General features: G+C 45.4%; 2 protein-coding genes across 2 annotated transcripts; both read right to left on the bottom strand.

The window, feature by feature from the left end:
* Positions 1-6,236: 6,236 nt before the first annotated feature.
* Positions 6,237-8,747, bottom strand: LEAP2 (liver enriched antimicrobial peptide 2). The gene is made up of 3 exons (XM_054389339.1): positions 8,688-8,747; positions 7,991-8,130; positions 6,237-6,273 (listed from the first exon to the last, which is right to left on the bottom strand). Exons 1-3 carry the CDS (start codon positions 8,745-8,747, stop codon positions 6,237-6,239), a joined length of 237 nt encoding a protein of 78 aa, XP_054245314.1.
* Positions 8,748-13,220: 4,473 nt separating this feature from the next.
* LOC128973054 (cytochrome b-c1 complex subunit 8) lies at positions 13,221-13,817 on the bottom strand. The gene is made up of 2 exons (XM_054389242.1): positions 13,610-13,817; positions 13,221-13,442 (listed from the first exon to the last, which is right to left on the bottom strand). The coding sequence occupies exons 1-2, from the start codon at positions 13,761-13,763 to the stop codon at positions 13,348-13,350; spliced, it is 249 nt and encodes an 82-aa protein (XP_054245217.1). The 5' UTR covers positions 13,764-13,817; the 3' UTR covers positions 13,221-13,347.
* Positions 13,818-16,035: the final 2,218 nt, after the last annotated feature.

Genomic DNA, 16,035 nt, shown 5'->3' on the forward strand with positions numbered 1-16,035 from the left:
CTGTTTGGCTGCTGAATGGATTGCTAACTTGTATTCACCAAGTGTTGATGAAGGTCCCTTTCAATGTTTGATGGAGCAGAGGGAGCAGCTCGCCGCAACTCGAAGCAGTTGTGGTGGAGTTGCAGTCGAGTCCTCTCCAAGTGTAAAACCAAAGTACCTTTCCACACGAGGTGCTTGTCTGAGTCAAAGGTTTAAACTGCTACTGCTTTCAGTATTGCTTAGTGCCCCTAACATGTCTGGTGTGCCTTATGCCTTACTTTTAGATGAAGATTTTATGAACTGTTTACAAGATGTTTTACAGCAGGACCAGGTATACTGTATGCAGTGGTCTTCTGCAGTACTTTGGTAAAATTCCATTTCCTTTTTTTGTTGTCATTGGTTTTTCTTTTACACGAGTCCTCGAGTCTGTCACACAAACTGACTTCTCCTTGCAGGGGGCTCCTTTTGATGAGTCAAAACTCTAAACCCTTTGGAGCGAGATCGTGGAATGCTGCTTTGTTTGTTTGTTTGTTTTTTCTCTCCTATTTTTATTCTCTTCCCCAGATACGAACGTGCATGTTCAGGAAAAATTGATTGCACTAAAGTTGTGGATTTTCTTTTTTAATTTTTATTCTTTTTCGTGTAGCTGTAGTTAAAGTGCCAAACTCAACGGCAACCGCGAGAGAAGGAATAGAATTCTACACCACTTAGTACTGCAGGATGTCCTTTGGGCTTTAAGAGTTTAGAAGTTTTGCAAAAGTAGTAAAACCTACTCCAAGGTAGCTGCATCTTCGTAGAGCTTCCTTTGCGTTCCAGCGTGTTTTGTACTTCCAGAAAAGCTTTGCTACGTACGAGTCGGTGAGACGTGGTCAACAGACCTCTGACTTCTTTCCATGATAGCTGAATTTCTCCAGGTCTGTTGGAGCATCCTTTTTATTGAAACACTGTGCAAAAGGTCACCTTTCTGTTCATGTTTGCTGTTGGAGACAGAACTCTGTACCCTCAAACTCCACCTCTTGGTTCATAGGACACTGTCAACTATTTTTTCCTTTAATACTCTAAAGTGCCTAGCACACTTTTGACGCTATATAAAAAATAACCTTCGTGGGTGTTGTGGTCATGGTTTGTGTAGCACTGCACTGGCCAGCATGGCTGCTCTTTGGCTTGCTCCTTCCTGCACAGTCACCCTTCCTGGTGGCAGGAATGGACTCAGCTCTGGGAATTATTTTTTTTCTTAACTAGGGTCCCACAAAACTCTTTTTTGGTGTCACAAAACCCCTTGTTGGTCTCACAAAACTCCTGGTTTTTTTATTACCCAAGCTCTTGGTTTTTGTTGTCACCCAAAGCCCCCTGTTTCTGGTGTCACCCCAAACTGGTTCTCCTAAAGATCTATGTTTTATTTCTAGACCAGGACCTTGAAGCATTGTCACAAACCCCCTTTTTGGTGTCACACCAAACTGGTTCTCCTAAAGCTGTATCTTTTAACCCTAAACCAGGATGTTAAACCATTTGTCTTCAAATCACCAGGAGACTTTTTACATTGTGTCAAAATGTGGATCTGAACTGGTTGAAAGTGTCCCACCCAGAGCAGTGTCTATGGTAGTGAGGTCCCTTCCAGAGTGCTGTCCCAGGTCTGCTGTCTGTCCAGGAGCTGTGCAAGTGCTTTGTTCATTCAGAAGAAATGCCTTATGCACCTGTGGCTATTCCAAACAGATTGAACCTTCCCTATTCCCAAAGCATATCTCAGTTTGGGATTTCCCATTGTCCCCAGAGAAAGGTTCTGTGCTTGGTCAGATTTCAGAGCTGAAAGAAGTGCAAGGAAATAACAGGCTGTCAGAGTGCAAGGGAAGGGTCTCAGTCTGTCCCTCTGTACTCCCCACATCATAGCTGTGGAAATGGGTGGCACATCAGTGCTAGCACCCATCACACAGTGAGTAACCACCAGGGAATCCCCAGATTTTGGCTTCCTGAGCGATTCCTGAGATGATTGTGTATGAAATACATATCAGCACCATTGCTTCAGTGCCCTCACCGAACACTGACCCAGTTGCTGAATCTTGAAAATGGTTTAATCAGACTAGGCTTGCTCAGATATCAAAACTTTGCATTTGCTGACAGATTGCAGGTTCCTTCCTTAGGTGATGATAAGGTGCAACCCTTTTGTAATTCTAACCAAACCTTCAGGACACCAGAGTCCAATACCTTCTTTCAATTTGAAACTATTAGCCATAAAGCAGAGCAGATGGATGGCTCTTCTTGGCTTCTGATGGCAGTATGCAATTTGTATTGTATGTGTCTTTTAATATATATGTATATACCTATATGAACTCTGTCTGTCCAAAGTCTATGTTCTACTTGTTTTTAGATGATGGTGCAACTGACTATATTGATATATTATTTATTGAGTGCTGAATCACCACCTTCTTGGTGAGAAATCTTGCATATTATACAGGAGTGCAATGTATATTCCTTTAGATTGCTGAGGCTTGATTGCTGTGATAACACACACACAAAATAATAATAATGATGATAATAACAATGCCCTGAAATTGTATTTATGACTGGCCCCAACATCCAGAGAGTAAGGACTTTAGGGGAGTAATTGTAAGCACTTGCCTGGGGCAAGTAAAATAAAAGCCTTAGGCAGATAAATTTAGGTAGCTTGCCAAAGTGGCAAGCTGCTGGAGAGAGAGAAACTACCTTTACTATATTTAATGTGTCATTTCCTGAGCAGATCTTTGCTGTCACTGCAGTGTTTCTGTTGTTAAGGCAGATACAAAAAGGGCCTGAGCAAGTCAAGTTTGAATTACCCATTGGGGAGTAAACGACTTCCAAATTCTTCCAGTTGGGACAAAGAGTTTGGTCAGGGTTTCAATTCCTCCATCTGATGAATGGGTGTTAGGGAAACCTCTCTGTTTCTAGGCACCAAAGTTAGTGCTTAGACATCTGTCAGGAGCAGCCAAAGCTTTTGCTGGCCGACTCAAGACTAATCCAGACCTACTCCAGGAGACAAATATCCCAAGTGGGAAGGTTACATTAACCGGAACAGGCAGGGAATGATGAGGTGTGTGTCCAGCTCCAGCCTGGGTTTTGAGGAATTGGTCTCTGCTGTTGTGATGCTGCTTGAAAAGAGCACTGCTGGGACCAGGAGGGGCAGGGAGAGGAGGGTCAGCACTGGGGGTCAGTGAGTTCTTCCCACTGTGGGCTCTGCGCAGCCTCGCAGCTCTCTGCCAACACTCAGCTGAGTTCCAGGGGGTGTAAGGAGCAATTTGAAGTGGTGCAGCATAGGATTTTTGGGGGCTGTCTTTATGTAGATGCTTCACCTGTTTTAACTTCACTCAGAACTGAAACAGAAGTATATCCGTTCCTGGGTAACCTTCCACATGCGCTAACGGAGCTGACCCAGGGGAACTGGGGTGCAGTGTTCCCTGTTTTCAGTTTTTATATGCAACCCTGATGGTTGAGGTAGTTGGGGTGCAGAGTCCTTCTGCAGCATTGGGCTTTGGCTGTGCTGGCGTTTTGACACCTGCAAACTCAACTCTTTAAGGACCAGGCATGACTTTTGCAAGCACAGTTCCTGACATTTGTATCTGGTCCCCCCTTCTTTTAAATTGTTTAAAGAAATTTTGTATATGGAGGATAAAGTGCTTATATATTTATTAAAAAACAAAAAACAAAAAACAAATCCTTTATCTTATTTGAAATTATTATTTGGTGAAGAAAGGGTGAGGTTTTGGTTGTTGGTTTTTCTTTCTTTTTTTTTTGGGGTGGGGAGGTCGGGTTTGTTGGGGGTGGGTGGGGTGGGGAAGGTCACTTTTAACTCTGTCACTTCTAAATGAAGCCCTTGGTGAAACCATCCAGAAAGGTACTGTTAGTTACTAATGGGATGTCTCTTGTTTTATGCTTTGTACACAACAAACCCATATTTTGTTTGTTTGTTTCTATCAGAATATTTAGGCATCTGTCTTCAACCAAAACTGTAAAAAAAAAAAAAAACACAAAACAAAAAACCCAACAAAAAAAAAAAAAAAGAAAAACAAACTGTGATTTTTATTTGTTGCAATACATTTGAAATTTCAAAAGGGTACTTTGGGGCTCAAAAAGAAAAAAAATAAAATAGGATTTCTAAGTCAGTATGTGCATTTCACGTAATAAAGCTGTTAATGGTGAGCAAAGTATTATATACTAACTAGATTTTTTTCCACATCTGTATAGTATATTCTATGTATTTTGTGGTATTGAGATTATAGAAAGTTTAGTGTCTGAAACATGCGTTTAATGTGTATTTTTAAACAAATTTATGGCAATTAAAAGAAAAAAAAACCTATTTGGAGAAAAGGGTATCACATTTCAATTTGTAAAGATCTTTTTAACTACTGTGTCATTAAAAAAATGCTTTGTACAATGCAAAACTGTAACTGGAGAAACTAAGTTTAATAAATATCAAATAGATTTTCTGTATTAAACTTCATGCCTGCTGTGCTGCTGTCTTTTGTCTGGGTGTCCTCCTCCTCCCCCACTGCATTTTTAAGCACAGTGGTTTTTTTGCTCTTTTTATGTAATAAAACAGCTTTCAGTGTTGGTGAGATAGAATCAGAGAATGGTTTGGGTTGGAAGGGACCTCCAAAGGTCATCTAGTCCAACCCCCCCTGCAGTGAGAAGAGACATTCTCCACTAGATCAGGTTGCTCAGAGTCTTGTCGAGCCAGACCTTGAACATCTCCAGGGGTGGGACCTCAGCTACCTCCCTGGGCAACCTGTTGAAGTGTTCCAGCACCCTCACGGTGAAGAACCTGTTCCTAACATCCAATCTGTGTCTACTCTTCTCTAATTTCAAACCATTGCCCCTCATCCCATCCTTCAAGGCCTTTTGTAAACAGTCCCTGTGCAGCCTTCTTGTAGCCCACTCCAGGCACCAGCAGGCTGCTATTAGGTGTCTCTGGAGCCCTCTCCAGTGCTGGAACAGGTTGCCCAGGGTGGTGTTCAAGGCCAGGCTGGATGGGGTCTTGAGCAGCCTGGTCTAATGGGAGGTGTCCTGCCCACAGCAGGGGGCTGGAATTAGATGATCTTTAAGGTCCCTTCCACCCTGAACCCGTCTATGGATATGTGTCTGCTGGGTTACCACAGCTGCTCTCACAAGCCCTGCCCAGTGGGAGGGAAAGTAACACACACAAAAAAAGAAAAAAACAGCTCTAGGTTGAGATAAGAGTTGAGATAGAGAGTTTTACTGGAAAGGAGATGATCTGATATACAATTCCCTCAGCCTGTTTGCAAAACAGTGCAGCAAAAAGCAGCAGCAGAAGCCAGCAACCTCCTGCCCCACAGCCTTCCCAGCCAAACAGCTCAGTACCCCTGAACGGGAAGCAGCAATCAGAAGAGGAAGCCTCTCATGGTGCAACCTCAACTGCAAGCCTCACAATACTTTGCTCCAGCTACCACTCTCATTTTGGAGCTGGCATGACAGCAGCATGGGATGGACTACCAGCAGCCAATTCAACTGAACCCATGGGCACTGTCCCAGTTGTGTTGGTATCCAATCAAAAGCAGGTTTGTTTCCTTCAGCCCTCCCAGTTGTGTGCACCTGGTCACAACAGGAGGTTGTTCTGAAACGGGAGACTGCAGTGGCAAAGGTCAGTCTAGGTCATGCATTTAGATAAACTAGATTAGTTTCATTAAAGGTAAATATGTCCAGTTATCACTGGATATATCTGGGGTATTGAAAATGCTATCAGTATTATCAGTTTGTTTGCTCCCTCTTTCTAACAGGCCTTTAGCTGGAGCACTGATAAGAGCTCAGCTATTGAGGCTGAAATGAGGTGGCTTCGTGCACTTGCCAGGTGGAAGGAAAAATGTCTAAAGTCCTGCTTGAATCAAGCACTCCTGCTGTGTGCTCCCTGCCCACTGTGCTCACAGGATACAAGGACAAACCAAGCTTTGCTTGAATACAAAGTTTTTTAATTCACACCTTTTAAAAAAATAAAATGAACTCTTACAAAAAAAACCAAAACGAAGAGAAGAGGCAGAGTCCTTTTATTGAGCTAGGCCAGAGTCATCCTGAAGCATCTGCTGCAGCGATGCAGCCTTGGTGGTGAAATGCTCTCAAGCTCTTTGAAGTCCTTTCATTAGCTCCTGTGACAGAGTTAAGTATGCTGGTTGCTGGATTCACTGTCTTAGCTGCTGCATGGTCAATAAATATTTCCCAAGTGGAGGGGAGCAGAGTTAGCAGTAACAGTGAAGGGTGTTCTTCAGCAGGACAGGTCATTCCGAGGCTGTTCTGAGGAAACAGCGATTCTTTCTGGAAAAGAGAACACCATCAGCCACTGCCAGCTCCTCCTGCCAGCTGTGTGCAGAGTCAGACACATCCTCAGCTGCAGCCTGAGCAGCCTTCACCATACTGCAGTGCCCACACTCCACTTGGGTAGCCCTGTGCCTTGTAGTGACCTTCAGTAAGTTCATGGAATGCCAGGTTGGAAGGGACCCCAAGGATCATCTGGTCCAACCTTCCTAGCTAACAGGAGAGTTGAAATCAGCTGGCCCAGCACCCCGCAAAGCTGAGCCTTAAAACTGTCTAATGGAGTGGACTCCACCACTTCCCTTGGGAGATGATTCCAGTGTCCAACTGCTCTCATTGGGAAACCTTTTCTTCTGAAGTTCAATGGGAATCTACCCAGCAGTAACTTGTCCCCATCATCCCTTGTCTTTGCCATGGAACTCGTTGTAAAAAGGAGGGTCTCCATCTTCCTGGTAGCCACCCTTTATATACTGGTCTGTGGTGATAAGGTCTCACCTAAACCTTCTCTTCTCAATGCTGAACAAACCCAGTTCACCAGTTCATGTCTTTGCTCTGCATAACAACTCCAAAATACTGTTGCCTTGGCTGTGTGGTCAGGCTAGGGGTGAGAAATACAACAGAAATCTCTTTCTCTCTCTCTTCCTGCAGCTGCTGTTGCAATTTTTCAGCTGTGTTAGTTGTTAGAAACAAACAATGCATTTTGAATGGATGCCAAACAGCAGCCTCCTGCTGTGTCCTGTTCTAGCTTTGTGTAGAAGAAAATTGATATCATAGACCCCAGATTGGGTTGGGTTAGAAGAGACCTTAAAGATCACTCAGTTCCAATCCCCCTGCCATGGAAAGGGACACCTCCTAGACCAGGTTGCTCAAGGCCCCATCTAACCTATCTTTGAACACTGCCAGGCTTGGATCTTCCAGAACTTCTCTGGGCAACCTCTTCCAGTGCCTCACTCTTCACAGGGAAGAATTTCTTCTTAATATCTGATCTAAACTCAGCTTCTCCCAGTCTGAAGCCATTACTCCTGCTGTCACTCCATGCCTTTGTACAAAGCCGCTCCCCAGCTCTCCTGGAGCCCCCTTCAAATCCTGGAATGCTGCTCTAAGGCCTCCCTGGAGCCTTCTTTCCTCCGGGCTAAACAGCCCCAACCCTGTCAGCCTGGCCTCACAGCAGAGGGGTTGAGCAGGTCTATTTTGCCCTGTTTCTGTTTGCTGTCTGGTACAGAAGGTGCCTCACAACATCACCTTTCAGTCACTCAGCAGTAATTTTCATCAGTTTACATGGAATTGGTCAGTTTGCTCATGTCTGATGCTTTTTGATATTTTAGCTGTCTTTTAAACCATGATCTTAGGTAATCACCGTCAAGTGATTCATGTAAGGTAAGACACTGCTTGTAAGTATTACATGCTTTAAAGTGAACAGTACTTGAAGAAGGCTTAATTTTCAGGTCTCCAAGCTGTCTAGAATGCTGTGTTCTCTTTGGAAAAGACAGGTTATTTTGGGTTGCAATGAAAGGTCTGAGGCTTGCTATCAATGGCATGCGGACTCTGCTCTGTTTGCCTTGCTTACTAAAGAGGACTAAATCTATTGCCCCATCCCTATTTCCAGTGTCTTTTTTTTTTTATGTACAGAATAACTCCATGTCTTGTTTGGGTGAAAATAAGTGGGAATCTCCTCTCCCATTCTATAAGATCATCCTGACCATGGATCAAGCTTGGTTACCTGCAGAGCATGGTGACGCACTCGCTGTTATCCCTGCACGAGGCTCCCACGGGTCGCAGTGAGACTCCTCTCCAGAAGGGAGTCATCCTCCTCTGTCTGGTGAGGTGAAGCTGTTGGTGGTGCAGGGAAGCACAGTGTGTCTGAAACAGAAGGTTATGTGGATGTCACAACAGCAGGCAGCTGTAGGCACTCGCTCACTCTGCTGCTGAGGTCAATAGGCTTGGTTTTAAGTGAAGAACTTGAAGCCTGTCTTATTTTCAGCTCATAGCATGCTCTGTTAAAGTATGTATTGCTTGTGTGCTAGGGTTGGAACTACTTGATCTTTAAGGTCCCTTCCAATCCGAACCATTCTATAAATCTATGAAAAATTAACTGTATTGTCTAATGTTTTTGGGAGGGAAGGCAGAATGACATGCTCAAGTTACATCTTCTAGAATCACAGGTTGGAAAAGACCTTTAAGATCATTGAGTTTAACCACTGAAGAGCAACTCAGAATAACCCAGTCTTCAGCAGGCAGTTAATCCACCCTTGTGGTGCTGACTCCCCTAAAAGAGCTCTAATGTCTCCTAACTCCTGCCAGTTATTCTAATCCATGCAATTCTAGCAAATTTTATTAGTTACATTTACCAAAGGGAGCAGTGAAATTAATTAGCTGACTGACAGTTGGAATTAGCACTTTAATCATTCTCTCTTTACCTGGCTGAGCAGCAGTGAACAGAGCAGAAGGACCACCACCATCCCTTTCCACCAGTGCATCTTCACAGGGGGAGCTCTCTCTTCAGCCACAGGACCAGCCATGGGAGGAGGAGGTAGGATGAGCCCCAAATAGAACTTCCCAGGCTTCAGGGAGATTTTTATAGACTTCATTCTCTTATCATTGCATCAGCTGTCACTCATTACAGGAACAAAGTTCATTTGGGAGCATGAGGGAATTACTAAGTTAGCTGCTGAAGTGATCTGGTTCAAGGCCTGTCTCTCTAGCTAATGATTTACTCCCCTTTCCACTTGTACTTTGTCTGGCCAGCTTTCCTCTTGCACCAGCTGTTCTGTTTGACACACACAACCCCCCAGATATGTTTCCAGAACTCCATGGTCCATCTGCAAACAAAAGTTGCCCCAAAGTGTGATGGTACAGACCACAAGCCAGACAGGTCATGTAACTTCTGTGACATTCTTTGCAAGCTGATCTGGAGCAGACTCCTGCTTTTGATGCTGCTTCTCCTCCTCGGTACAGGAAAGAATGACAAGGAAGTTACTTACCCTTCCTTTCCACACCCATGGTACTCACAAAGCAGGTGTAACACTTTCAGATGGGTTTGGGAATGTGAAAAGGATGTTCTGCATTCTAAATGATAGACCTTTTCTTCCAAGGGTCCTAGTATCTACTTAGAGATGTGAATCTCTAATCCCCAAAGTAGAGGAGGCTGCTGAAGGGGTTTTCTGCAGCTGAGTTGTTCCATGTGGCAGGATGGCTTCCTCAGATGAGCCATCTTTCCCCCTGGACCTTGCAGTGGAACTCAGGATGAGCCCTCTGAAGGTGCCAGCAGCTCCCACTGCTGTTCATGGGCAGTGTGTAGTTAAGAGGAGTCTTATTTCTTGACATTGTGAAATGAGATTGCAACAGCCTGGAGAAAAGGATGTTTACAAAGAGCTACCTGTGATCTCCCATCTTCTCTGTAAAGTTCTCAGTTTATGAATGTCTGAGATTACCAGTCTGTGAATGGACTTTCATGCATCTGGCTTTCACATCTGTCCCTTGTCGGTCACATCTGACAGGAACAAGGATTTTGTGATTGCAGGCTAACAGCAAATACCAATTTATTCCTGTCAAGTCCATGTAGGTTTTGGAGCATGGGAAGTTTTGAGTTACTTCAAGCAAGAAGATCCTGTACAAACTAGTGAAGTCTGTTTTAATTAAACTATAAACACAAATCTGGATGTAATTTGCCATAATTTTATATGATTACTTAAGGTGGAGGCATGAGTGCCAGCGTGGAAGGTGAGTTACCTTGATTAAGATAATGCCCTGTTGTCAGGTTCCTGCCTACAGAGTAGCCCAAACATCACTGGAACTAAATAAAAATCCTTCCTGGCACCTTGGCCACAGCCACTGTTGGGAAATTTGTTCTTTTCTTGGTGTTATTACACCCTTTCCTCTGCCCTTCACCTTCCTGGATCTTATGAAGAGAAGGAAATGGGTCAGTAAATCACAGCACATCAAATAGCTGGACTTAAAAGTTTCTTTGATATTTGGTTGTGAATTTCTCCATTGTTCTCCATGAAGCCCTTTCTGTACGTGCCTGAGTTCTAATTGCTGCTGTTCCCACTGGGCACCAGTACAGAACAGAGAAAGGCAAACAAGAGGCAGCAACAGCAGTCCTGGCTTCATCTGTGGAGCACAGGATGTGAAGTGACAGCTTTTTCCCCTCTGACAGCAGGGCCCTCTGGAAGTGAAAACAAAAAAGCCACAGCGAAGATGCAGCTTCGAACAAAGAGAGTCACCCAGCAAGTGTTACTCTTTTGTCTCTTCTAACAATCTTCAAAGGGAGAAGTGAAACCATGTCGATGGCTGACCTGACACATTTCCAACCACCTTCTGCAGGTTCTGAACTGCCACTGGCCATAGGTGCAGCAGGAGCCAGGATGGGCCCTGGGGGTACTCCAGGCCAGGTCAGAGGACAGCTTGGTGGGGCTGGAAGATTTGACAGGATCAGAGGATAGCTTAGTAGGACTTCACAGGGTCAGATGATGGTTTAGTAGGGCTGCAGGACTCAGGAGGGTCAGAGGATGGCTTAATGGGGCTGAGGGACAGCTGGGCAGGGTCATGGGATGGCTTGGTGGGGCTGGAGCATGGCTTGGCAAGCTTGCTGGGGCTGGAAGGGGGTTTGGTGGTGCCAGAGGACTTGCAGGGTCAGAGAATGGCTTGTGTGGCTGGAGGACACAGCAGGATGAGAGGACAGCTCGGTGGGGCTGGAGCACAGCTTGGCAGGGTTGCACCAGGCTGGTGGTGGAGCAAAGGGTGCAAGGCCCTGCCTGCTGACTCGCTGCTGACACTGCAGCAGGGTGCTCGCCGCCACGGTGCCATGGGTAAGGGGTCACCTGCTGAGGTGAAGGTGCTGTGCTGTTGACAGAAGCCTGGCAGTTGGCTCAGGCACATCTCTGCTGTCTGTGAACAGGGGCACAGACCTCGTAAGAGGCTGGTATGAGCTGCTCACCCTCAGCACTGCTGCCCAGATGGAGTGCATTGAAAATCAAACACTGACTGAAGCCACCAGCACCAAAGATCACACATGCTGGCACTTAGGGTACCCACCAGCTGCTGCAGGTGCTCCTGCAGGCTAAATGAGCAGGACACCACTGAGGTTTTGAATGAAGCCTGCTTCTAGACATCCTTGCTAGCTCTCAGTTGTAGCAGGCAGCTCATTGCTCCTTGCTTGCCTAAGCTGCCTAGAAAATACCAGTGAACTGAAATACAGAGTTAAATTTAAACACAGAGTATTTTTGGCATTGGATGACTTTTTATCACTCTTGTTTATGTCACCTTGGAGTATATGCAAGAGCAGCAGGAATAGCCCCAAGACTGAGCTCAGCCCCATCTGCGTTTTCCTAGATTCATAGAATGGTTTGGGTTGGAAGGGAGATTGAAGATCATCTGGTTGCAACCCCTGCCATGGGCAGGGACACCTCCCACTAGACCAGGTTGCTCAAAGCCTCATCCACCCTGGCCTTGAACGTCTCCATGGACAAGGCATCCATGACCTCTCTGGACAAACCTGTTCCACTGTTTCAGCATTTCACCACCCTCACTGTCAAGAATTTCTTCCTACTTTCCAGTCTAACCTCCCCTTCTCCAGCTCAAAGCCATTGCCCCTTGTCATGTCCCCACAAGCCCTTGTAAATAGTTCCTTCCCAGATTTCTTGTAGGCTTCCTTCAGGTATTACCTACATTAAAAGCCCCCCCAGAATAAAGCATTCAGCTACAAAAACTGCAACCCTGACTTGGTGAGACTGAGCTTCTGTGTCTTGCAGACAGCCCAGCCCTCAGCACACCGACAATGGAACACAGGGAAACGTCACTCCTGCTCTGTGGATAAGATAAAAGCCATCAGCAGCTGCACAACAGGGAGATAAACATGGTGCTTTGCACAGGACACAAGCTCCAGGCAGTCTGCTGGAGATTGAAAGGGAAATAAAAAAGGATAAAGAAACCAGACAGATGTTCCAGCCTTTGCACGGTGAAGCCTGTGCAGAGCCACAAGGTGAATTTTTGTTACACCCTGAAGTAACTTTACTACTAGGATTTGCTTTTTAAGTCATCTTCAAGTCCTATTTCTTCTGGTAGTTTCCAAGAAGAAACATCTAATCCAGCCTATTAACACCAATCATTGGTGTTAATCAGAATTGCAATTAATCATCTGATTAACATTAATAACTATGATAACTGGGTGACAAGCATCACAGAACCAGAGAGCAGACCAGGCTGGAAGAGACCTCAAAAGATCACCTCGTCCAACCTTTTGTGAGAAGGGAGCTCAGGTGAGGTTATCCAGCACCAGACACATCTTGAAAACCTCCTTCTGGGGACCCCACCAAACCCGTGAGGAAGTTGTTCCAGTGATCAATTGTTCTCACAGCAAAAATTCCTTTTTTACATCAAGATGAAACCTCTCCTGGTGCGGCATGTACCTGCTATCCCCTGTCTTCTGTGCAGAGCTCCCTGTGATGAGACAGTCTCCATACAGAGGCCAAGGTTCATGTTCAGTCCTGAGCCATCAGCCAGCTCACAAAGTTTGGGTCAATACCACAGCAGGTGAATTGTTTTTTTTTCACAGCTCTCAAAGTGAAGGGAAAAAGCAGTGGCCAGTGATGAACTGCTATTTCAACCCACCTCCAGCTGAAGGCAGCCCTTGCTACACACAAGCTATACTGAGAATGTTTTAAAGAAAGAGAGGTCTTCTCTGGAGAGATTCCAAACCCACCTGTACACTGTCATCCCAGGTAACCTGCTCTGCCCTGCTTTAGCAGAGAAGTGGGGCTGGATCAATCTCCAGAGGTCCCTGCTAACCCCCAACATCCTGTGAGGGAAAAAAAGTCTGGAAATGCTCTAAGAGAAAAGCATTTGAGCACACAGAACTTTAGCCTGATCATCTCCCTGTACTGAGAGAGCCAGACAGAGGCTGGATACTACTCACCTCAAAACATCTCAAGACACAAGATTTCACACCAAGTCATGGGGCAAGGTTAAAGTTTATTTGACAAGACCTATCTTTCTCTTAATACCCTTCTAGTCATGTGAACAAGCTTAGCAACACAAGGTTGATAACACGGTGAGGTAACGAGCTCTTCATTAACTCGATTACTGGTCATTTTCATAGTCAGCAGGGTTCTTCCTCTTCAGTCTCTCAAACTCTTGTGTGCCCCAGGAGTAAATGAGGTAGGCTGCCACAAAAGCTGGAAAAGAAAGGACACACTCACAAGCGGCTCTGCACGTCATGTGATAAAACACAGCGTCACAGCAAGCTACCATCACAGAACCAGCCTCCCCCGTCCCAAAGCGACGATGCTGAGGAGAAGGGAAAAGGGATTTTGCTCCTCGCAGCCTCTCCCACCATACTTACGGGGAACAACCTTGAAGACCTGGGAGCGGAAGCGCCGCCAGACGTTGGGGACCCCGTGCGAGAATACGTTGGGGAAGGCGCGCTGCTCGAAAGGGGACAGGCTGTAGGTGATGACATGGCGAACCCGCGCCAAGTTCCCGAAGTGCAGGCCCATGGCAAGCCGGTGTCACCTTCCCGCGCGGGCTGCAGCCTCCACCTGCTCCGGAAGCGGAAGTGACCTCCGCGAATCCTCTTCCGGGACGTGTGGCGGCTGCTGTCCTGAGGCTGCGCCTGTGGGGGGCGGCGCCGGCTGTGAGCTGAAGGCGAGTTAAAAATAGCCTCTGGGGGCTGTGGAGATCACCCAGTCCAACGCCCCTGCCAAAACAGGGCACCCACAGCAGCTTGCCCAGCACCACAATGGCCAGGGAGGGTTGGAAGCTCTCCAGAGAAGGAGACTCTACAGCCTCTCTGGGCAGCCTGCTCCAGGGCTCCAGCACCCTCACACCAAACAAGTTTCTCCTCTTGTTCAGGTGGAACCTCCTGGGTTCCAGTTTGTGCCTGTTGCCCTTGTCCTGTCCCTTGGCACTATTGACAAGAGTCTCCCCCCATCCTCTTGCCCCCCACAGGTATTTCAGCTCTTGCTGAGCATCAATCAGATCCCCTCTCAGTTTGTTCTCCTCCAGGCTCACCAGCCCCAGGGGTCTCAGCCTGTCCTGCTCACAGAGACGCTCCAGGCCCCTCAGCATCTTTAAAACCCCTTTCCAGTAGTTTCCTGTGTCTCTTGAATGGGGAAGTCCAGAACTGAACCCAGTAATTCAGATGTGGCCTCACTAGGGCAGAGGGTGTAATAGTGTAAAGAATTACATAATATGACAACAAATTAGGTTATAGTAAAATGAATTAGGTAATTAGCATGGTTACAAAGATTCATGTGATATCATACAATATCTTTGGTATTTGTATCATACACAAAGTGCTGCCGTTGGAGCTAACTGCTGGATTTGTAACAACACAAATCACCCAGTTCTGCAGAACTGAAATAAAAGAAATACCTCAGCTTGGGTTATCAATTCTCTTTGCACACTGGGTGAAGCACCTTTTTTTTTTTTTTTCTTCTTTCTTCTTTTTTTTTTAACCTACAGCTGGTGTTGGTGTCCCTGTAAAGACAGTTGATATGTTATATGTAATGCTGTAATCCTCTGAGTAGGGAGTTTGCCAAGGTGAGTCAGTCCAGCTTTGTTTAGAGGGTAGCACCTCATGGGAACACTTCAAAATCCTCTCAATCTGAAATACAAGCTTATTATCTCAGAATCATTTAGGTTGGAAAAGACCTTTAATATTGAGTCCAACCATATCATCAGATGAAGCCACCTTTTTGTGGCAATCCTGGGTCCCATCCTCAGCAAAATATCTGAAAATATATATTAATAGAATTAGTATCTCTGCAGATCTATGCAGTGACATAAATCTACCCCGGAAATTGTGGTTTCAGGCTTTAACTCATTACTGAGATGCCATATTTCTGAAGCTGCTGTAGCTGACCCAAAAATGCAGTTTCTTTAGGTTAACTCCAGCACTTTGCCTTAAACAGGCTTTCCCATTTCTGCCAAGGGAAATTATTTTCCTCCTTGGTGACACAGTGAAGGTGAATTCCCACTCTTCAGAAGGTGATGTATTAGGCAATTGGATTTAAACTAGTCCAATATGGCCTGGATTTTGGGCTGGGATGTGTTTGTTATCAAGATATTTGCCCATAGCTTTTAGTATTTGCCCATGTGCTTTTTAATTTAGAGGCAAAGCAAGCTCTGGTTTTAGTTCAACAGATCCAGGCCAATGTAAATCTTCAGGGAAGACCTACTTTTTAGAGAAGTTCTATGACTGTTGGCCACTTGTTTCACACCTCCAGCCTGAAATCAGCATTTTTGGACAAGGTTCTTAAAATTAGAAGAAAATAAGTCAACCGTAGTAAAAATTTGTGGTGAAAGCATATAGAATTAAAGCACTGTTACCTCCAGTTTCATTGTGAAAGGAAACAAGGCCATGGCTCCACATTTTCAGACTACTAAACCAATTCAACAGCATTTTTAAGCTGAGAGGAGGAGGAAGTGGCAGTGTGGTTCCACGTGTAGATTCCAGTGCCCTCAGCCCGTGATCATCTTGTGCTTTGTCCTTGAACTAGATCAAGTTTGGTTTTAACAGCTCACCAGCAAGCTGGTGCCAGCTCATACTCACATAATTCAGTGATTTCATTTTTTACCACACTGCTGCCCTTCAGTTCTTGCCACTCATTGCTGAGAAAGTCCAAAGAGTGTGAAAAGCAAGAAACAACCTTCTTGCTTGAGAGATTTGGAGGTGTGGTAGGGGGAAAAAGAATGAAAACCCAAAAAAGAGATTTTAACATTAAAGACTTTCTTCCTAGAGACTTGCTGGAAGTAGAATCTTAGAAC

Source organism: Indicator indicator, chromosome 18 (assembly GCF_027791375.1).
Source record: "Indicator indicator isolate 239-I01 chromosome 18, UM_Iind_1.1, whole genome shotgun sequence".
NCBI classification, from domain to species: Eukaryota; Metazoa; Chordata; class Aves; order Piciformes; family Indicatoridae; genus Indicator; species Indicator indicator.

Bases quoted from the DNA above. Each gene is read 5' to 3' on its own strand.
- LEAP2 (XM_054389339.1), bottom strand. From the start codon at position 8,747: ATGCACTGGTGGAAAGGGATGGTGGTGGTCCTTCTGCTCTGTTCACTG. The intron at 8,131-8,687 runs GTAAAGAGAGAA...CTTCTGTTTCAG, and splicing joins GTTCACTGCTGCTCAGCCAG to ACACACTGTGCTTCCCTGCA. The intron at 6,274-7,990 runs GTAACCAAGCTT...TCTCTTTTCCAG, and splicing joins TGCGTCACCATGCTCTGCAG to AAAGAATCGCTGTTTCCTCA.
- LOC128973054 (XM_054389242.1), bottom strand. From the start codon at position 13,763: ATGGGCCTGCACTTCGGGAACTTGGCGCGGGTTCGCCATGTCATCACC. The intron at 13,443-13,609 runs GTAAGTATGGTG...TTTCTTTTCCAG, and splicing joins GGTCTTCAAGGTTGTTCCCC to CTTTTGTGGCAGCCTACCTC.